Source organism: Semicossyphus pulcher, unplaced genomic scaffold, assembly GCF_022749685.1.
Source record: "Semicossyphus pulcher isolate SPU_LCO1_2020_fin unplaced genomic scaffold, fSemPul1.0.p SCAF_13, whole genome shotgun sequence".
Lineage (NCBI taxonomy): Eukaryota > Metazoa > Chordata > Actinopteri > Labriformes > Labridae > Semicossyphus > Semicossyphus pulcher.
Window position 1 is genome coordinate 9,065,321 of NW_027211637.1, and position 21,980 is coordinate 9,087,300.

General features: G+C 40.7%; 1 protein-coding gene across 1 annotated transcript in view; it reads right to left on the minus strand.

Annotated features, from left to right (window-relative positions):
* The window catches only part of celsr3 (cadherin, EGF LAG seven-pass G-type receptor 3), a 109,140-nt gene that overhangs the window by 75,413 nt on the left and 11,747 nt on the right, over positions 1-21,980 (minus strand). The window contains exon 2 of the mRNA XM_069660050.1: positions 2,841-3,184. Within this exon, the coding sequence (XP_069516151.1) occupies positions 2,841-3,184 (344 nt within the window). The remainder of the gene's footprint in view (positions 1-2,840; positions 3,185-21,980) is intronic.

Genomic DNA, 21,980 nt, shown 5'->3' on the forward strand with positions numbered 1-21,980 from the left:
CTGTTTTACTGTTGTGGGTGTTGATATTGTCCCATTTCAGATCAGCTTTGGTTACTGTACTTTTCAATGCCAAGTGCCAATAAAACAGTGCAACCACAAATTCAACACACTTTACTAGAAGTTAAAATTCCTTAAATTCCCAGTGATACTTAAGTTAAATTACATTATCATGTATTATAACTGTTTCTAAAGTAATAAATTAGAAGGCTTTGCAGAAAAAAATATCACACAACAGTGATATATTGACATAATAAATAAATATAAATGCCAATTCTTATTCTGAAAACTAAATACAGGTGTCAGATGAAAGCAGTTGAGTAAGAAGTAGGCTACATATTTAGCTAAAGATTGTAGTGAAGTAAAATTGTAAAACTGTATGATAAAATAGAAATACTTAAAGAGACTCTAGAGAGGTGCAAGAACCTTGAAATGATATCAGTACTGGAGTGTATGCACGTATTGCTAGGGTGAAATAATAACATCACCTGGCCACTTGATTGGAGCCTTGATTAAAGTAATTAATTTCACCTGGGCTTTTCTTGCTATGACATGGTCTGTATGCAGCAGTATCTACAAGTGCCTCTATAGATAAAACAGCTGAGAAACTCCCTACTAATTAATTAATTAGTTTGAATTTGAGTTTCTCTACCCTAACATTTTATTCCAGCTAACAAGATTTTATAAGCCTCTTTACTGAGAATCTCTGAGTAACTTGGTATTTGAAGGAAACTAGGAGAATATATATTGCTAGCCGACCAAAGCTTATTGGAAGAGATAAAAAGGAATAATTTCAGCCAAATTTAACTGGGCTGCAAGTAGTTTAACAGCTAGCATGTTGACATGTTTCTGTGTTGCGTTTTAGCATACTACCGTTATCATTTAGCACCTTAGCTAGCTTTATCGCATTTCTTCAAAAAACGAACGTATATTTCCACTAACCCCCCCCCCCCAATATGTAATATTCCTCAGTACATTTGGTTTACTTACATGTCTCTTAATATCATCCGCTTACTGTCAAGACGCCATCTCCAGATAAAAGACACTTTGCTTTGATAAAATACATTGATAGGTGCAAATGTTACCGCAGCTCTCACCTACAAGCCTGCGAACAGGACTGATGTGCCCTGAGTCATGCCTCACAGGCTCAGGAGCCTGATTAGTTGAAGCCTGTAACCTAACTTTTTGCAAACACGTTTCAGACCAGATTTTAAGGTGATCCATCAAATATGTATTTAGGTATAATTTACTGTATTAGTTAAATAATAAATATTACTATACTACTGTAACAACTGAGATTATGCTTTATAATCAATGTAAAGCACTCTTGCCTATGGTCTTCAACTTGGTCTCAAGTCAGAAACTTTGTTTTAACTTTTAAAACTTTATCAGGAAGCAGGAAGTGACTTGCCCTTTAAAGGGGACATATTTTAGCTATGCAATCAATTTTCTATTTTTCTAATGTGTTTTTGAATCATGTTGATAATGTTTGTTTCGTTTTTAAAATTATTATTATTATTATATGTACAAGCCAGAATCGCCAGGAGGTATTGGAATGGTAAGATGAAATCTTGACAACATAAGCCTGAGGTGAATGATGGTGAATGATGGTGAATAACGGTGAATGACGATTGGTCAATTTCAGCGAAAGCAAGGTTCTACGTAGAAACCTGCAGTTGTTCACTGTGAACAATAAACACCCCAAGATGTGAAACCCATGCAAAATATGAGAATATCCCTTAAAAAGAAACGGCCCCTTTAAATCTATTTTCCAAGGGAGACCTGGCCAAGACTGCACACCAGTCTGTTTTAACATCCCAGATCTAAGTCTTTATTGATGTCCCCTTGATACTCTAAAGGAGTTTGCTTTGAGAAATGGTGCTCAATTGTAGCACTTTCACACTGAAGCTTGTGTAAGGTATTCTTTAATTTTGTCCATTCATTTCTTTGTTTGCACCTGATTTAAAAGCATTGACTTTCCTGAGATGGATTTTTACTGTTATTGATTTATGATCTGATAAATTCGTAGTTGTCTTCTTATACAAAAAGAGCATATAGATTCAGCTGCATGTGTCAATGTGTTTATCTGACAGTGCCTATTTAGAGGAGGTCATAAACATAGGTTTAAACTATGTATCTCCTGAGAGTGCTGTGCTCTCCTGACCCTTCATTAATCCTTTTCTCTGTGGGTTTTACCTGCTCTCTTCTATCAGAACATCTCTTTCTCATGTATGTGCAGAGAGGCACGAAGAGGAAGTGAGCGTGTATGTATCTGATGAGCATGCTGAGTCCAGGTGTGTGTGATTTCATGCATGAAAACATACAGTGGTCATATCTGTTTGTTGCTGCATATAGCCATATGGCAGCGCTGACATGGCATCTGTATTGTATTATTATCAGTTCACATGCAAGATGCTCAGGGGACTGAGTTGAGATGCATGTGTGTTTGCACAATGTTTCTTTCTACTTTTGCTTTCATATATTGTTACATGCAACCCTGATCTCCAGGTGCTGCTTATGTGTGCATGACTGTGCAGGCATGTGACTTTTTTTTTCCAAGAATGTTTATTCAAAAAATATTTTTAGCCATGTGTCTATGTGTGAGTGTTTGTGTGTGTGTGTGTGTGTGTGTGTGGAGGAATACAAAGCACATTCTAACCACACCCACAAAAGGTACATTCACAAAAAGGAAAGAGAACCTCAATACAAATAATTAAAACACAAAATCTTACTCTCTTGTTTACCTTTGTGTTGTGTTTGAGCTTCTTTCTCAGCATACATACACACAAACACTGCTTAAACAAACGATTCTCATATGTGTGTTCACTGTTGTTATAACTAACCTCCATCTGCGTCAGTGACGTCAGCCGCGGCCTGTTCAGGTACAGCTGCTCCTCCAGGGCCTCAGAGGGGAAGAAGAGTCCGCCCGGCAACGCTGCAGAGAAGCTGACGTTTAGGATCCCTCCCGGCGCTGCATCCAAGTCCGGCTGGATGTTAAAGATGAAAACATCCTCTACAGGAACGGAGAGCACCGCAGACACGCCCTCCAGGAAGTTACCCAACAATGGTGACAGGAAGTGCTCCTGGGACATGTTCTGGAGGCGGACAGTGACACTGCTGCCCAGCATGTCCTCGGTGATGATGAGGACGCGGAGAATGCACTGGGCTGAGATGCTGTAGACGCCATCTGTAGGGTTAAGGAGGAAAGAAGAGGGGACAAAGGTCGGGTGAATGAAAATTTGTGTTCAATCAAAAGGGTGAACAGAGGATGGACAATAGGGTAAGAGCAGGAGGTGAGAGAGCAGGAGATAAAGAAAAGTATTAGAGTGTTTGAAGAGGACAGAGTGATAGGTAGGTGTGAACAGGTGAAGGAGGAAGATAGATGAAGGTGGAGGCACAAGGGAGAAAGTCAGGAAGGACGGGAATAAACAGCAGAGAGAGAAGGAGGTAAAGAGACAGAGATAAATGAACGGGAGCCAGAGAGGAGGAGAAAAGGCGAGGAGGTCACAATGTCATGAGATATGCAGCTTGGATTACTGTACATGCAGGACTCTGTCAGATACATACAGTATGCTATCATACATCGTACAAGCACTTTCACATCTGCACACATACAAATGCAAAAAGGATTAAGAGATATTAAAGAAAGATCAAGGATAGTTATCAAAACTGCTTTGTGTTTTATAGAGAACATGACATCTTACAATAAGCCTTTCAGCCAACAGAGAATTATTATGCTACTGAAGTGAACAAACTGGAAGTAAAACACTGCCAAAGGCCTTCCTTGGGGAGCAGTAAAAAACACAAATGCACACAAGCTTGTTTTCAATCAAGCTTGTAGTAAGAGCTGTCAAAGGAACTGTGCTGCAGTTCAGTGTGTTATTCAAATTGAGTGGAAGAGAGAAACAAGGTAATAGATGTTTGAAACTGTCCGCGCTGTAATGTTTGAACAAGGTCATGTAGAGTGAGTTTGCTTAGGCCAAAGTGTGCTCTTTATACAGAGTGTGTAAGAATTGATCTGCTGTAAATGACGGCAGTAAAATAATTTTTAATATCTATGCATGTTTTGTCATATACAGTATGTAACAGTTGGCTAACATTTTAATATGATACACAGCACAAAATTGCACCAAAGAGGTGGAAAATTGCTATAATTGTCACTCAATCCATGTCCACAACAAACCATGTTTCTAGTAAAATACTATATTTATTGTTAACCAAGTTATAAGTTTTGGAGGAAAATAAATGGCTCCTGGATAACTTTCAACTTGTATTGTTTTTCCATAACAGGAAGTCTGATGTTCTCATACTGTTGTCATAGGGAGCAGGCTGGTGATGATGGTTGTACAAAGAAAACACAGGACTATGACAACAGTGACTCGGTTTCCTGAACCCACTTGAGGTTTAAGACACTTAAAAACTTTTTCAAAGACAGCTGAAGAGAGACAGGAAACATGGGGAGCAGAGAGTTGGGGGCGACATGCACCAAATGATCGGGAGATGAACATGTGATCAGTGCCTTGAGGACTGTAGCCTCTGTAAATGGGGTGCCTGCTCTAACTGAGCTAAACCAGCACCCCTAAAACACTTGGTGAAGTTTGAGGAAGGATTTTTTTCAGGATTTTGATTGAATATTACAAAAATCAATAATAATGATAATGTTTAAGACACAAGCTCTTCCAAGGCAATAAAACACATCATTTTATCCATATGGTTTAACTGTCTTTCTTTGTGTACTCAGTCAGGAGAATCTTTCTTTTTGCTTGTGTTTATATCAATTCATATGTAATCAAATGCATTGAGTATGCTGGCCTCCCACTTCTATAACCTGTAGAGCTGAGGCAGATTCAGAAAAACTAACTAAACTAAACCAATGAAAACAAAGCAGATATTAGAGAGTTCGCTAACACGTCTTGTCCACGTCTTCCTGCACTTCTCAGCAGATCGGTAAAAAACCGAAAGCAGTATCATGATTTAAGGAGACGATGGCAACAAAAGCTTGCAGCCTGTCCCTTGAACAAGTTTTTTCACTGTATCTGCAAACACACTGCTTTTTCCTTATGAGTAGAAGCACTGCTGTGTGTTCCCGTGTGAGTGACAAGCAGAGACTCGTGTTGTGAACTCACCGATGTAAATTCATAATGCGCCGCTAAAAATAGCAAAGACAGACTGCGCCATAGACTTTAGACCTTTTTGTTGGTCTAAGGCGCAGTCGCTTTCTGCGTCCTCAAGATAGCAACGCGACACCCGTTTGCCAGACCAAACCTCATTACAAAACCACCACGCCCATGGACGCTAATGATGGCGCAAGATCACTTGCTATTTACACAACGTGGGCACTGGACGTGAAAATGACGACTGCACCGAGTAGAAAATAGCAATGCCACTTACGCTGCGTGCTTTGGCGCTTTGCGACGGTTGGACGATAGGGCCCAAAGTCTGTATTCTTTAGTTACTTTGCTAGCTAATAAAGCTAACATCAGCTCACAAGGCAAGTTGGTATTGTACCCTACCCAAATCTGAAAACAAATCTTGCTTATCTTTCACCTACTGTAAAATGTTTTCCAATAGACATGCCCAAAGCAAAACATTATCTGCAACATAGGCAGGTTTATCTTGTGTGAACATTCAGTCATCACCTGCATACAGTAACTGGACTTTCATTGGAGGCATTAGATGTGGTTGATGACATAAAAATGATATAAACAGCCACTAAATTATGTAATTTATATCTGAAATCCAGCATATTGTTAAGTTATTCTTCACTCACATATTCCAGTGAGAAAGACTCGCGAATCTAAACATGTAGGTTATGTGAGACAGAGAGTTGCTTTCAAGTGTTGTACATGTGATTGAACCTGCCGAACACAGAGAGGGAGACATGGAGAGATGAAGAGGTATCACTGAGTGCTCTTGTGTTGAAAACATCATCCTCAGCTCCCCCGTCTCCTCACGCTCAGCTTTAGTTACAAATTCAACACAGGGCTCCTTTTCTCTCAACCCCGCTGCTACAAAATGAGTTCATATGAATCGCAGCAGGTCCCAACCTTCACAAACACAACGGTACGTGATTCAACAACAGACACGAGACATGTTTCATCTACACGGGGCACAAACACAATCCAGTCCTTGGTTATATTGTGTATTGTAAAGCTATTTGGTGCGACAAGCTGGCTAATAAGATCATAAAGAATACAAATGCACATGACCGAACCGGCATGAGGAGGCTGCTGTACCAAGAAGGTGAAACAGGGTGAACAATAAGGCAGAGAGAAGGGAAAAGTAGGAATACAATGCATGAGGGGTCTTGATGCAAAAAAGGGCACGGTAAGTGGTGGAAAGAAAACGGAATGAGAGGTAAAAGAGATGGAAAGAAAGGAGTAAGGCAGCGATGGATGGAGAGAGAGAGAGAGAATGTTGACACAGGGAAGAACAGAGAGGCAACAGAGGGTGAAGGAGAGCGAAGAAGGTTTATTAAAAACTGGAAAAAGGATGTGATGGAGGAGGACAAGAGTGGAGAAATGAGAAAGGGACAGAGGGCCTTCAAGCAGGGATTAATTAAAAGAGGGAATAAAAGCAGGGTAACAAATATGGAATCAATAATAATGAACTACTTAAATATTCCTGGAAATAATTGATTGATTATTGGTGGATTGACAGATTTCTTAACTTTGATAATTCTGTAGTAAAACGATGTAGAAATTATGTCGAAATGATTTGATGTTGAAATAAAGTATTTTTCAAAAAAAAAGACGACAGAGAGCAAGGAGCAAAGGAGACTAATAGGAAGGAGAAAGGACACGAGGAAATGAATCAACAACAAGGGTCAGATGTAGAAATAAACACAAAGATGAAAAAGCAGAGAGAAGGCCAGAGTAAACGGAGAAAGAGGTGGAGAGAAAATGGAAAGAGAGACGGGAGGAGGAGTGGGGGTTGGGTTGGGTGGCAGCTGGTTTGATTACCGGATTATGAGGAGCCTCACTCCCCACTGACCTCTAACACACACACACACACAGACACACAGACACACACACGCACGCGTTAGTACACACACAGACACACACATATTCACACGCGCACACACACTAAAATCCAGAGCCTTTCATAATAAAAACAGCCAGAGGAAGGAGTGGTGGAGGAGAAAAACTCCCACTGAAATCATCAGGGAAGATTTTAATGAAATCATAGGGAAAAAAAGATGAATGAAAGAGACAGACAGACAGACAGATAGACAGATAGATAGATGGATATACAGTATTAGGTGAAGTAATTAAATGTCACCTCGTGTTCTGGGGCTAAAAGCAAGCTTTATTATCAGCCCTCTGGATTACGATGCAAAGACGCAGCAGTAATTGACGCTGATCTCCCATTGTCATTGAAATGAGACCAGGATCTATGAAAAGATCCGGCATAATCTCCTGGAGTACGCCCCAATCTCACACACACACATACACACATACTTGCTGACACACACATATCCACGTCCATCACAAATTCACCCCCTTTCTGCACACACACACAACAGTATTCTTGTGAGGACCATCACTGACACCATGAGTGCCCTGGCCCCTTACCCAAACTCGTTGCTTAACATAAAACATTCAAGCAGTTTTAGATTGAAGTAATAAGCATACATTTTGGGACATCTACTTGTTTGCTTTCTTGTCAAGAGTTAGATGAGAAGATCAATACCAGTCTCATGTCGGTACTCTGAATATGAATCTAGAGCCAGAAGGCGATTAACTTAGCTTATTACACGAGGTCTGCTATTTTTCGACAGCATACCGTTGCTATGAAGAACAGACTGTTTCTTGGGATGCAGCTCTAATCACACAATCCGAGGACTATCTGTAATCATATCAATCCGCCGAAAGAAGTCCAGTAAATTTGACATCAGTCTGTTTACGGAGGGAAGAAAGAAACAGCGGAGAGAAAGTAATAAAGGTTAAATGATGCAAAAGCTACGACGGATCTACCAAACTGAAGACGGCACATGAAGTCAACATTAAATGAAACACAGTTAGGGATAAGGCAGTGTTTACAGACAGTGAATGGAAAAGAAAATGTCAACAGACTCTTACAGCGATGTGACAGAAAACGTCCATCAGGCGCTGCGATGATTCCTGATAAAAAATGTTCCCATTTAATGTGAGTAAAAACGGCTAGGTTGGCTCAAGGCTAACTGTTGCTATGGACGCAGCTCTCACTGTGAGAGTAAGGGACTATTTTAAAACAGAAAACAGAAATATAATCATTTTTAAATCAGTTAAATCATTTCTAAATCAATATTTGTTGTCAACTATTTGATCTCGTAAGTAGGTAGCCATGTAATAAGCGACAGGGTCCTGCTAACGCTGTCGGGGTTCTATTCCGCGATAACAACCTGCTCACTATACGTTATCCCTTATTTAGCATAAAGACTGGAAACAGCGGACACAGGAAGCCTGACCCCGTCTTTTTGTGCCTGTGAACATTTGTTTTAAAAAGACACATGTACTAAAGCTTACCCCAACACACACATACAGTGTACTTTATGTGAATGAGCATTTGTAATTTTAGCACTTGGGTCCTCTTCTGGAAAACACACAGGTGCCTTACAAATAACATGGAACGCATGCACGCACACACACACACACACACACACACACACACACACACACACACGCACACACACAGAGGATGGCATATGGAGGCAGCTGCCCGGCGCGTGTTGTGATTTTGTGAATCAGAAGCAGCGTGATGTGTGCGTGAATAGGGACACACTGGGATTACAATTAATTAATTCAGGGGGTCAAATAATGTATGAGTTTTATTAGATTAAAATCAAATTGTGGAAGATATTTGCCACTTTGATTGTGTTGTCTATTTTTTTATATATTGATCATATAAGCAGGTAACACTGAAATTGTACCTTACGACTTGTTTTGTTTGAAAAGGATGATAAAACCACTTCCTCCACTTTATTCCAATAGCTAGAACATGATGTTGTATTTCTCCTCTCTGCCTCCAAACAATCCATCTGCACCAAGGTTGTCTGTTCTTTTGTCAACAACATGTTTTGTATCCAACTACAATTTAGGCTTCTGCAGGCTGTGTGCTTGATTGTTTTCTAAAACGCAAAAGAATTACAAATATTTCCACTACCAGGAACACTGAAATCTTTCCTCTGAGTCACAGGCTTTCCGGATTCCTTGTTATTGGCCCATGGGGAGCAGCAGTGTCATTCAAAGAGGAACATTTGACAACCCAACAAAACATGTAACAGGCTAAAAGAGAGAAAATAGTTTTCCTATTTCATCAGCCTACAGAGGCGTGTTTGCCCCAAGCAGCCATTAAGTTCTGACAGTAAACCTGGCACATAAAAAATGCATAGTAACATATCTTCATTTGGCTTCCATTCGTGGCTACAGTCTCACTAATTGGACCAACCTGAATTGGCACAGGGCTTTTCACTCATCCCTCCACATATGAAGCCACTTTGAGGCTTTAAATAGAAACGAAAAACTACTCAAATATAATTGCCATTTAAGTTATTTGGACCGCCAAACTCTCCTGACTAATACAGCCTTTTCTCTGAGGTCTGCTACAAATCTTACCCAGGTACATGTGCTGACATGCAAATTACATTCGGCTGAAAACACAAAGTCATAACCATGGAAAATCTGTTACCAACAATAAGCCTAATTATAGCGTTTCATGCTGTGGTGAAAAGCACATATTTTTTTTGAAAAGTTCAACAAGGAAAAGGTTAAAAGTTGCTTAAAAGTAACAGAGTGATAGATAAAGTATGAAGTGATTCCTTACATAAAGTCAGATTTGACTTAAAAGCACAATGTTTTTGTTCTTCACAAAATTCATTCATTTTACAGTGTAACCTTTACTCAAGTTCAAGTCATCAAAGACAGACGCTTTGTCTTGGCCCTCTGCGTCACATAGGGACGCACAAGGTACCCTTCAGCATGTGCAAGAGATGCACAGGGCCTTCAATTAACTGCATCGTATAAGTATCCACATCACTTGTTGATGGTCTGAGAAAGTGCTGTCAGTGATGTAGGGGGAAAAAAGCATACATTCAGTTTAAGATGGCAGTTAGGGGCGATGGATTGGCCAACCAATACAAGACTTTGACCCAGGAGACTAGAGCTCATACCCTCTGTGAAACCCAAGGGTTTGATCCCTGACTGCTGCAGTCACATGTCGAAGTGTCCTAGGGCAAGACACTGAACCCCAAATAGCTCCTGAAGGCATAGCTTTCGAATGGGAAGAGATTCTGATTGGAGATTGGCACTTTGGCCTCTGCCATCAGTGTGTGAAAGGGTGTTGAGTGGTCAAAAGACATTTAGAACATGTTCCAGAGAGATTGCTGTTACTAAATACCACCCACTTGCATGTCATCTACCAAAATAATTTTGATTTTCAACAAGAAGTAAGACAAAATAGTCAACTGCTCCAAAACATAAAAAAAAAGATTATTCAAGTTCAAGTTCCATATAAAGCAACATTAAATGGACTGTTAGTGTACTGCTTTTCAAGTCTTCCGACCACTAATTGGACTTTTACACTACATTCACCAATGTTTGTGCCAATCTCCAATCTATGGAGCAATTTGGGGTTCAGTATCTTGCCCAAGGACACTCCAACATGTGACTGTAGCAGTCAGGGATCGAACCAAACCAACCTCGACAGACTCTACCACTGAGCCACAGCCACCCATTCAAACCACTGCACTCAGTGGAGAGACTCCAATGTTTGAAAGGACAAAATACACCTTTTTATTTCTACCATAGCTGATGGAACTCTGAGGTGTCAATCATTTTTTCAGACAATGAATTTCCTGAACTAAATCCAGAGGCACCAGGGCTATCTTTTGGTACATACAAAGAATATAAAGAATCATTGTGAGAGGAGAATAAAGGTGATCTTGCCCATCACTTCCCAATAAGCCAGGAAGTCATAAGTAATGCATCGCCCTTTCTCTTTGCCACTCTGCTTTAGCGTGCATCAAAACAATAAAACATTAATAACCTCCAAACTGAAAACCCTGCAAATGGAAGGTTATTTTGGCATCTTTAGCACCACGGGAAAAACAAAGCTTTTCGTAAACAACAACTCTGAGACGCTTCCGCGAGCTTTCATAGCTTCCGTGGGCTTCTTGCCAACATTTTGCCCTTCGTGTGTCCGCACTTCAAAGAGGGAGGAGAGCTTTGGGCTGGCATGTGTAAAGCCTCTAAGAACGAACACACTGATCTGGAATCATCGGCGCTGTCCCATAGATGCGTGAACATCAATACGGCATGAGAGAGAGAGCCGGAGCACTGATCGGAGGCCAGTCTAAGATGCTCTGTGGGTATTTGGTCCCTGGCGTTTCAAAGAGTTGAGGGAGTTCAGTGCTATCTCTCTGCGCCAGGTAGCCTGACTAATAGCACACTCACAGCTTCTTGAATGTCAGAGCATCCCAAGCTCACTGCCTGGAAATCCTGACGGAAATAGCCTGCAAAGTAGCGTACAATGGAAGCCCACAGCTGGAGATGAAAACAGCCCCAGAAACACTTTTAAAAGCTGTAATACAGGGCCGGCGGAGGGGTCACGAGGCAGAGCTCTGGCATTTTCCTCTGGGGAAGAAAGAAGTCACAGAGTAAAATACATAAAGGCAAGAGATACGGCGCAGATGAGAAGCAAATAAGAAGTTTTGCTTTGATGAAAATTATGTGAAAAAACACAATTTCTTAGTTCAAATTTAAGGCTTTTAAGACAACTGATGTCAACAAGATGCCTTTTCTGCCTTCTCAGGGACACATCAGCCACACAAATAGCTATTGATAGACACAACAATTTGCAGGTTCTGGGTATACAATGTTTTCACACTTTTCACAAAAGGACACAAAGGAGCTGCAAATAGGTAGAAAAAATCAAACAAAGTGCAGGTCATGGTTTGACAGCTTGATGAAAATACCAAAGTACAAAATCTTTAGAGGGCAGCAGTTTGATTGACGTTCGCTGGTGCATTTACTGTATCATTTTTCTGTCGGTACAAAATGGTAAAGTATACTTTGACTATTATTGTACCAGTAGCCCACACTTAAAGCTCCTATGAGGAACTTTTGGTTTGTGTTGATTTTGGCGACCCCTGTGGACAAAGTGGTACCTCTCAGGGGCTTTCACATCAGGGACCACGGGCCCGGATCTGAGTACACTTTGGATTGGGGCTCATCCTGCTTTCTTTTGACATTCAAACGTATCGCTCACTGTAAATCTTTGGCGTGGGAAATATAGAAAAAAGGCGGATTTTGGCAGCACAAAGTCCCCAACCCCCCGGCAGTGGGCACAGGCATTAAAAATAACTAAAAAGATATGATGCATCTAGTCACTGATGGTCTTTCTTTGGCTTTTGAAGCTCATATAGTGGCATCAGTAATAATTTCAGTCCGTTTCATAACCAGCTAAAAACGGAGCTTTAAATACACAATATGGAACAATATGGAACTACAATATACACCTAAAAACATCTGTGTTCTTGTGTGGTTAAAGTTTGAATACAGCCATTCTATCAACTATAAACCATGTTTCAGATGCAAACTCATCTGAGCATCAATGAGACTTGCGTCATTTATTCAGACATCAGACGAGAGGCGTCAGAGGAGACGAGCTGTCTGTAAAAGTAAAAACAAACAGCATTTAAAGAACTCTTCAATTGTGTCCCACGGTTACTGTGGGAGGAAAACCTTGACTATCCATTCTGTATGTTATGCATGAATTAACTGAGGTTGAAATCTTTCCAACAGGCTTTCATGTCAAATGAATATGTGTTTGAATATGAATCATAACTTACAGTTTCTTATAAAGTAACTGTTTTTCTTATATCAATCATTCAGACTGTGTAAGTGAGTCTGTAAAGGCTTACACTGCCAGGGTTGCAGTTCAAATCCCTACAGGAATCAGTCATTCACACTTGGCGTCAACACCGCCATGGTTATGGTGCGACTTAAACTGTCTGCTCTCTCGGTACTAAAAGGAGTTGGGATTACGAGGAAAAAAGCCCAAAAGGGGAGATCTACTACAACTAGCATGCAAAAACAGTCAAATTGGATTTAAACTGAACAAAAGCCGTTTGCTGCTACTGTGAAACACACTGAACTCAGTCATGGTGCCTTCAGCCCATTAGCTCACAGGCCATGTACCCACGATCACATGGGTTTAAATCCCATTTCACACTTTGTTGTCACATCCCTTTTGTTTGGCCCTTTCCTTCCTCTCCTCTGTGCTCAACGTCCCTGAAAAGTCCTCATAAATACATGAGCAGGTTTGAGCTTTCAACGCGACACGTAACAGAAAGTGTGAGGAGTTTGAGGCTTTCAGCTGTGTAAGGTGCCCGCAGGTTAGCAAAATAAATTGGTATACTGGCTGCTGCACAAAAGGCGGCCCCTTTTTTAAACACACATAAAACGTTTGAAGTTGTTAAGAGAGCAAACACAGGAGCGTCTGATGCACACTCACCTAAAATTAATGACCGCAAGTCCCAAAGAGAGAGAGAGACAGAGAGAGGGAGCAAGTGAACAGCCAAAGTGGCACTAGCATACAAATAAGAACAAATGGGTGAATAAATGACCAGCTGCAAAGAGGGGTCACATACATTAAGGCCTGTAAAATAACACAAGCGTTAACAATATTGGGAACGCATAATTATAAAACACACACACATGCACACACAGACCAAGCACTCGACAGCTGATTCTGCGCTCTGTTTGTTTTTTAAAGCCTTTCTACCCCTGAGGTCTGGGCACTCATTATACTCAGTAAAAAGTAGAACAGAGTAGAAATACAACGCACACACACACATGCACACACAAACACACAGCAGCCGCAGCAACATAACGGTTTAAACCACCCTTTTATAGCCGAAGCACTAATCCTTTACATTAAACCAGAGACACTTAACTTCCATGCAGTGAACACAAAAAGCCCCCTTGCATGTAAGACTCAGACCATAAGACCATATCACAGTTACACACACCCTCATGTCCATTGTACTTAGAAACAAATCCACAGTGTGACACAAATCCGCACTCTGACCTCTGCGACATGGAGACGTGAGATCTGTTAGCAGCTGTTTGCAGCAGTAGCCGTCATCCTCCATCCTGCATCTGTCTTCTGTTTGTACTCTGCTGCTGCTAAATCACACAACCACGGAAACACACATTTTTCACACAAAAGAAACACTTTTTGACCACAGGTGCTTTAAACAAGCCTCGACCTCAGCTGTGGTGAAACATTGTTGTTGTTGAGTTGAATAAATTTGGTATTTTGGAGCATAAAGCTGTGGGCTGAACACACTCTCTCTCTCTGCGCGTGTGCGTTGTAAATCGTACGCTAACTCCAGCACCTGAGGCAGGTTGTGTCTGCAGCAGCTTTCATCACTCTCATAATTCTGAAGGCCTTCTGTTGCCTGAAAACATCCCAAATTAAGATTTTCCAAACAATTGCTCCTGTGGGGCGGTGTAATAGTGCGGCAGTAATGGACAGCTACAGTACAGTGTGTCCTGCGAAAAGGACTCTTTTGAAGCCTTCTTGTGTATGTCATTCACTCAAACACACACCTGCACAATACTGAGAAATGTTTGCATTTATAAGTGTTCACAACTTGGAGAGATGAAAATAAGGGAAATCATTACTCAGTACGGCTTTAATAAAAACGCTAATGAATCTTTGCTGGGATTGAGTTAAGGGCAATAAAACTGTCGTCAATGCAAATTGCTTCTATGGGTTTTTCGTTCGTTGCAATCTTGGATACCGTCCGCTATTGCCTGCTGACGATAAAGGTTCTTGGACCACCGTACAATTTTTCAAGGTTTGATAAGGAACACTGTGGTCATTGTTTACAACAGACTAACAATTACAGATGTGAAAATGTAGTTGGAGTTGAAAAGCGACAGATTTGTATCTTTGCTCATATGCAGATATCTGTTGATAAGAGATCATCCATCCATTATCTATACCGCTTATCCTGTTCAGGGTCACGGGGGGGCTGGAGCCGTTCCCAACTCTTATTAGGATCACTGAATGCCAGTCAATCACAGGGCTGACACACAGAGACAGACAACATTTCAGGCTCACATTCACACCTACGGGCTATTCTAGAGACACCAATGAATGAGTACCCAGCATGCACGGGGATAACATGCACACTCCACATAGAGTGTCCCACTTCATCTGAAGCGGGGTCCGAACAAGGAACCTTGTAGCTGTGAGGCACCAGCGCTAACCCCTGCACCACCATGCAGCCCTTGATAGAGATTATGTTTGTTCTAATTGATCTTCTACCACCATTGACAAACATAAGCATACATGGTCCTCTCGCCTCCATTGTTCATAGTAACTTTTTGGTTTTGTTTTGTTTGTTTGTTTTTTTTTTTTACTTTTTTTTTTTCTTGTTATTTTATAGATTGGAGAAGTGGCTGCCATAACACACAACACAAGCATATTATCATCTCAGCCATGTCCCACCTCATCCATTCACCCATTATCTATACCGCTTACCCTGTTCAGGGTTGCGGGGGGCTGAAGCCTATCCCAGCTATCATTGGGCGAAGGGCGGGGTACACCCTGGACTGGTCGCCAGTCAATCACAGGGCTGACACATAGAGACAGACAACCTTTTATGGGCAATTTAGACTCACCAATGAACCTAACGAGCATGTCTTTGGACTGTGGGAGGAACCCTGAGATCCCAGAGAGAACCCACGCATGCACTGGGAGAACATGCAAACTCCACACAGAAAGGCCAACTCAGTGACCTCCTAGTTGCAGCAGCGCTAACCACCGCACCATCGTGCAACCTTGTCCCACCTCATAGCAAATGAAAAAACTGAAGAAAAAAAAAGAGAGAGAATGTTCTGCGTGTGACCACACGGTTAACATCAGGGTACATTAAAGGGATAGTTCAGATTTTTGGTCAAGCAACGTGAAACATCTACTACCTGAGAAACCAGCCTGCCGCAGGCGTAGTGATACTGGATTGTTCAAGAGAGAAAATAGTGCTAAAAAAGGTGCAGTATATGAAATCCTAGGACGATGATTTTGTGTGGATCACAATTGCCTGCATGTTGTTTTTGTAGGGTAAAACTTTTTGGTTTCATGACCCTGGCATCTCGCCGGAGCTTCTTACTCTACGTTCAGAACCGGCTAGAACTCCAACCACGGGTGAGTAAGCTAATAGCTTTGCATCCACAAATCCAAAACACTAAAAATAATCCAAACTATCCCTTTAATCCTTTACTGTATGTATTATGTTGTATATGTACACCTTTTACAACTCCATAAAACATTTTTAGATATAAATTTTCTTATCACTAAAAGATCCAAATGACTGTTTCAGTCCAGTTGTCCATGTACTAGTGCATCAGATATCTGAAGCAGACACAGAATGTGCAGGGATGTTGTCAGATCTCATCAAAGTAGAAACCCCGGGACAGCTCAGGACACCACATAAGAGGTCATCCAATTTTGACCCAAGACAAAGAAAGAGAACTCATTCTCAAAGGTAACCAAGGACAGTCAGACCACATCCAAAAAGAGGGTAATTATACTCGACACAAATTGCAGGCAAGCGCAGAGACAGAGAACATGAAGGCGAGAGCAGCAATTAACTGGCAATTAACAGCAGGAGAAGTTGAAAAGAATAAAAAGACGTGTACTTTTTTTTTTGCAATTGACAGTTCACAAGCTCATTAAAAAAGACTGCTGCTGTGATTATGATCACAGAACCACGGCTGGGGCTCAGTGGTAGAGTTGGTCGTCTCTCAATCGGAAGGTTGAGATCCCTGACTGCTACAGTCAACGTGTGGTGTGTCCTTGGGCAAGACAATGAACCCTGAATTGCCATTGGTGATAGTAACATAGCAGCCTTTGCCATCAGTGTGTGAATGTAAGTGTGAAAGTGTGAATGTGATGTGGTAGCAACAAAAGCGTATAAGTACAGTCCATTTACCATTAACCACGTGATAAAAGCTGCTAGTGAATCTAACTTACAAATCTGTTCATTATAACGTCAAAAAAAGTTCATTCAAACACCTTGTACTACCAGTCATTTCACTATTTAGTGTCTGCTGAGGATTGTGGGTATGATCCATTTAACAAGTGACCAAAGTGACACCAGTTGTGTCCTATAAAATTCAACATTTACTTGCCTCATTTAGAGGTTTTAAAGCTAGGAAAGGTTTTGTCAGATATCCATTCAGAAATGTGGAATCTGGGAGATCTGGCCAGTGAGTCTCTTACAGTTAAACTGCAGCAAAAATGCTGTATCACTGTCCAGCTCCTCTCTCTGCAGTGATCCTGTTTGTTTACAGTAATCATGTTAATGTTGTAAAGCTAATGTGGTAATGATTTATTGATGATACAACGCTAAACATAGCAAAGAAGTACCAGTCTGTTGATGATCTTTCCTGCGTTGTGTCTCTCACTCTTGCCTGGTGTATTTGATTTGCACTCGTGCCGCCTCAGACCAACACAAACAAATCATTAAATGCCGTTTATGAACACTTATTTTTCTATTTTCCATTCAGCATTTGCCTCTTTGGAGACGTTTTAGGTTTTAATGTGTTTCATATCTGTTTTTTTCATCCAATGACTAACAGTCATTGGACAGACATGCTAAAATAAGCTTTGCTTGTAGATTTGCAGGGAATTCTTTAAATGTCCTCGAGCCCCAGGCTGTTATGATAATTAAAGACATTTTTACAGACAAAAACCTGTTTTATTAAAATCTGAATAATGTCCTGGTGTCCTTATATTGTATTGAATAGTGTGCTGGAGGAGCAGTTTTTCCTCCTTAAACGGTTTCATTTTCTCTGCCCAGATTTTACCCGGAATTTGGTATTTTTCTTAATCTCATCTAGCTATGTGTGTTTCTGCTAATGGGAAACAAATGTTACAGATAAATGTCAGCCTCACTTATTAAATAAACAGACAAAGTAGGAGAGCAGTCCACAAGGAGCTGAAGCGTATCCAGTGCAGACAGAGAAGAAAGAAGATACATTTTCTACTTGTGTGTGACATTTAATAAATCACCACTTCTTTATCACAAAGAAATGTCTTACTACTGCAGCTAATTTCAAAGGTAAGTTAATGAAACTATTACTGCTGCAGTTTGAACATTACATCTTAAACTTTCCCTGACTTAAATGCATTATGCAGGATGAATATGTTATTAGAGCAGATTCCATATTCAGCCTGCATAATGCAACTAATTGATATGTACAGAGAGTTTCATGACTTTCTCTGCAGGCTGCAGAAGAGTGGTGCGGAGAGGTTTGAGTTTTCTTGTGTTTTAATTATTAATGAAATGCATGGGTCTACTTTAGCTGTCTGTAAAGTCTAAAGTTTGTTGCAAAAATCTAAGTGTAAGTCTAAGGTAGGAGGAAAGGTTAATCTAAAGCAGTTCGACTTGAGCTGTTCTCCAGACAGTTTCACATATGATAAGAATCACTTTCTGTCTCCAGTATAATAAGGTAAGGTTTTTTTTTTTAGTGGACAGATTTTTCATGTCTTCTCAGAAAGAAAAATGTGTGAGAAGCAGATTTCAGCAGCAGAGGCCTCTCAGACTAACAGCAAACGTCTCAGCGGGGAGCATGAATTTGTTACGCTCCCAACTCGCTGAAAACTTGTCAAAATTCACTCAAGACAGCCCACCATGCCTGAATCTTCACTGTCATGGTTTCCCCCTGTGCATAATGTTGCCTTATTTATCACTACTTCCCAGCACTCATCCTGTCACTCAAACACCATTGTTATCCCAGAGAAAGAGAAATGTCAAATGGATTGTATTTGTGCAGGGCAGATCCCAGGTGAGGATGTGCACAGCTGTATGGATTCAAAGTAGCTCTGCATTTACAGAAAAAGATACCTGAGAAATGACCTTAACAGCACTGATTCTTCTCTTTAAGTCTCGGAGAAAAAAATAACTTCTTTGAATTCTTTGATCCATTAGCACAAATCGCAGGAAGCATTCGCTTTAACTGTGGTGACAACGACCTTTCCTTTTAACACAAGCCTTGGACTCTCAAGCACTATAAGATTGTATAACATGTTATAAGGTGTAATAGTGTTAGACAGACATGGCCCCTTAACTCATTCACCACCGAAAATCTCATGTAGATCTTAAGCGAGTGTAAAACTACGTCTGAGTATCACATTCATGTCCATCCATCCATCCATCCATTATCTATACCACCTATCCTGCTCAGGGTTGCGGGCGGTTGGAGCCTATCCCAGCTATCATTGGGCGAGAGGTGGGGTACACCCTGGACAAGGCGCTGGTCAGGCTGACACATAGAGACAGACAACATTCACACCTATGGGCAATTTAAAGTCACCAATGAACCTAACGAGCATGTCTTTGGACTCTAGGGGGAAGCCGGAGTACCAGGAGTAACCCCACGCATGCACAAGGACAACATGCAAACACCGGGATTCGAACCGGGAACCTTTTAGCAACGCAACAGCAAACCACTACAGCGCCATGCAGCCCACATTCATGTCTCTACACCAAAATACATAAAATATTAGAATTTCATACAAAGTCCTTGTTGCTCAACATCTGCTATTGCGACAAAACTAACTGTTAGCATTAGCTTAATATTATTCAGTTGTCAAATAGAGGACAAATATAAGTCAATGGGAAAACCTGATGGGTTCCAGTGTCCATTTCATGGTTACAAGACACTAAAAGTCCAGTAGAGTACCCTGCCATCTGACTCTGTGTCTATCTGATGAGATTGAACACTGAGTCAAGCTGCACGACATTCTTAACCATTTAGCTTCTGATGGTCGGTAGATGCGTTGTGACCCTGACAGGCTGAAGATGTAGAGGACGTCTAATGGATCCTAATGGTCTACTAAAAGTCCCTCTATAGAGTAGCTGCTGCATTGTGGTTGGTCATGTATGTTCTGTAGATGTAGGTCATTGTTGTTGCTATGCGAGTTGTAAGCTTAGCTTAGCGTGATGCTGTGGGTTTGAACCCATACTGTACACTTGTTTTTGTGTATTGTTGTACTTCATTCTTGGTTTAAATCTTGTGGTAAATATGTGTGGTGTAGAAAAAAACACAGGGATATCCTAATTTGATGCCCTTAGCTGTTGTGTCACACAGAAAGAGAAAGTACTTAAAAATGGGATCATGCTTAACCTAGTTCTACCCACACTGAGGGGAAGGCAATTAATGGTTCTCTGTTGACTTTGTTTTGTGTAAATGATGCCTCCTTGTCACTTTCGTCTGCTAGCAAACAACAGAACAATGCCTTACAGCAGCAGCTCTGTGGTGGGATGCACTACAAACAGGGTAATGAAACTATGTTTCCTAAGTATCCAAACAGAAAAACTGAGCATACAGGCAATAAGACATCAGCAGAAATAATGGGAAAACTGTGGGATCCTGACAATCAGGTATTTGGCAAACTGTGGGGGTTGAAGCTAAGCTATGCAAGGCCTGGTTTTGACCCAGTGATCCATTAAATAGTTGTATTATCCAAAGTCTTTAACTTCTGGCCATTCAGTGGGATCAGTTCTCCAGGAAATTTAAATGAGAAGGAAGATGATTCATATTTTTCAAAACACTTTCCCCTTATGTTTTAGCTACAGGCATTTTGTAAGCATTTCAGTTCACGGTTGCATATTGTGACACTTTGTGAATGTTTCCCTGTCCGGTGGTTTTCTGAGTAAAACGTGTTGTTTTCTGTCTCTATTCAACTGTTCTCCAAATCACGTCTGCAGGCAAAAGTATTTATAGCTGCACCGAAAGGCTTCCCCCCAAAGGTGGAATGAAAAGCACTGATAGAGAGAGAAGGGCGAGACATTATAATGCTTAACTATAACTATAATTGCTTAAATATGGAAACAGTGACATTTTCAGACAGTCATTCCTGGGAGACACTCAAAGTGATGCACTTGGCTGTACAAGTGTAAAGTGGAAGACACAGTTGTGTAGAGAATGAACAAAGAGAGGTAGATGGACTTGAAACACAGTGTACTTTCTACCCCATCTATTAGATGATACCATTTTACCAGTAGCTGTAGAAACAGTATGAAAGACTTAAGGTAGAGTTAAACATTTTGTAATCCAATAAAGAATATATATGTTTATTAATATTCATACTATTAAACAATATGTAGCCTGGGGAGCTCTAACTTTTGTGCATTGGCCTGTTAAATATCCACAGAAATCAATTTGCATTATTACCGCTGGTTAAAATATAGAAGTGATCTCTCCCTCTGTCTGAAGTTGTGGCAGACACTCTAATCTTTGACTACTTAAATCAATACAGAGCACACACACACACACACACACACACACACACACACACACACACGGACACACGCACGCACCGCTTTTCAAAGGGCTATTATATAAAAAACAATTTGTTTTGGCTGTGAAACTAAGCCTGTGGGGCTTCCTGGGTTCAAAGGGCAAACCATGTTTTCATCACAACATGGCAATAATAACTGGTTCATGACATTTTCTTTCTGCGTTCTCTTTTCTTTTCCTGTGCTTTTATTTTGAAATGTATACTTTTCTTTCTTCACTATACACAACACACACACACACGGAATCTATTAATAATACTGTAACTTACAACTGTGACACTAACAACATGAAAAGTGTAACACACACTTTGCTCTCACATCGCCACATACAGCAAGTGTGCTCAACCATAATACAGAGGAAGGGTTCTATTAAACATCAGTGCAATGACCTATATGTGGCTACTGTAAGTGTATTTATGATGCACTGACCTGTATCACAGCGACATATACACACAGGAGCCATTAAACTCTATTATGTATGGAGAGACTGATGCATGCTGAGTTTGCCAAATTGCATGATGTATTAAAGACCTTTAAGAGTCATAATTAATTATGCTTTACTACAGTGACTACGATAGTGCACAAATAAGTCTCACATAATGCTGTAAACAATCTTTGTGCCTCT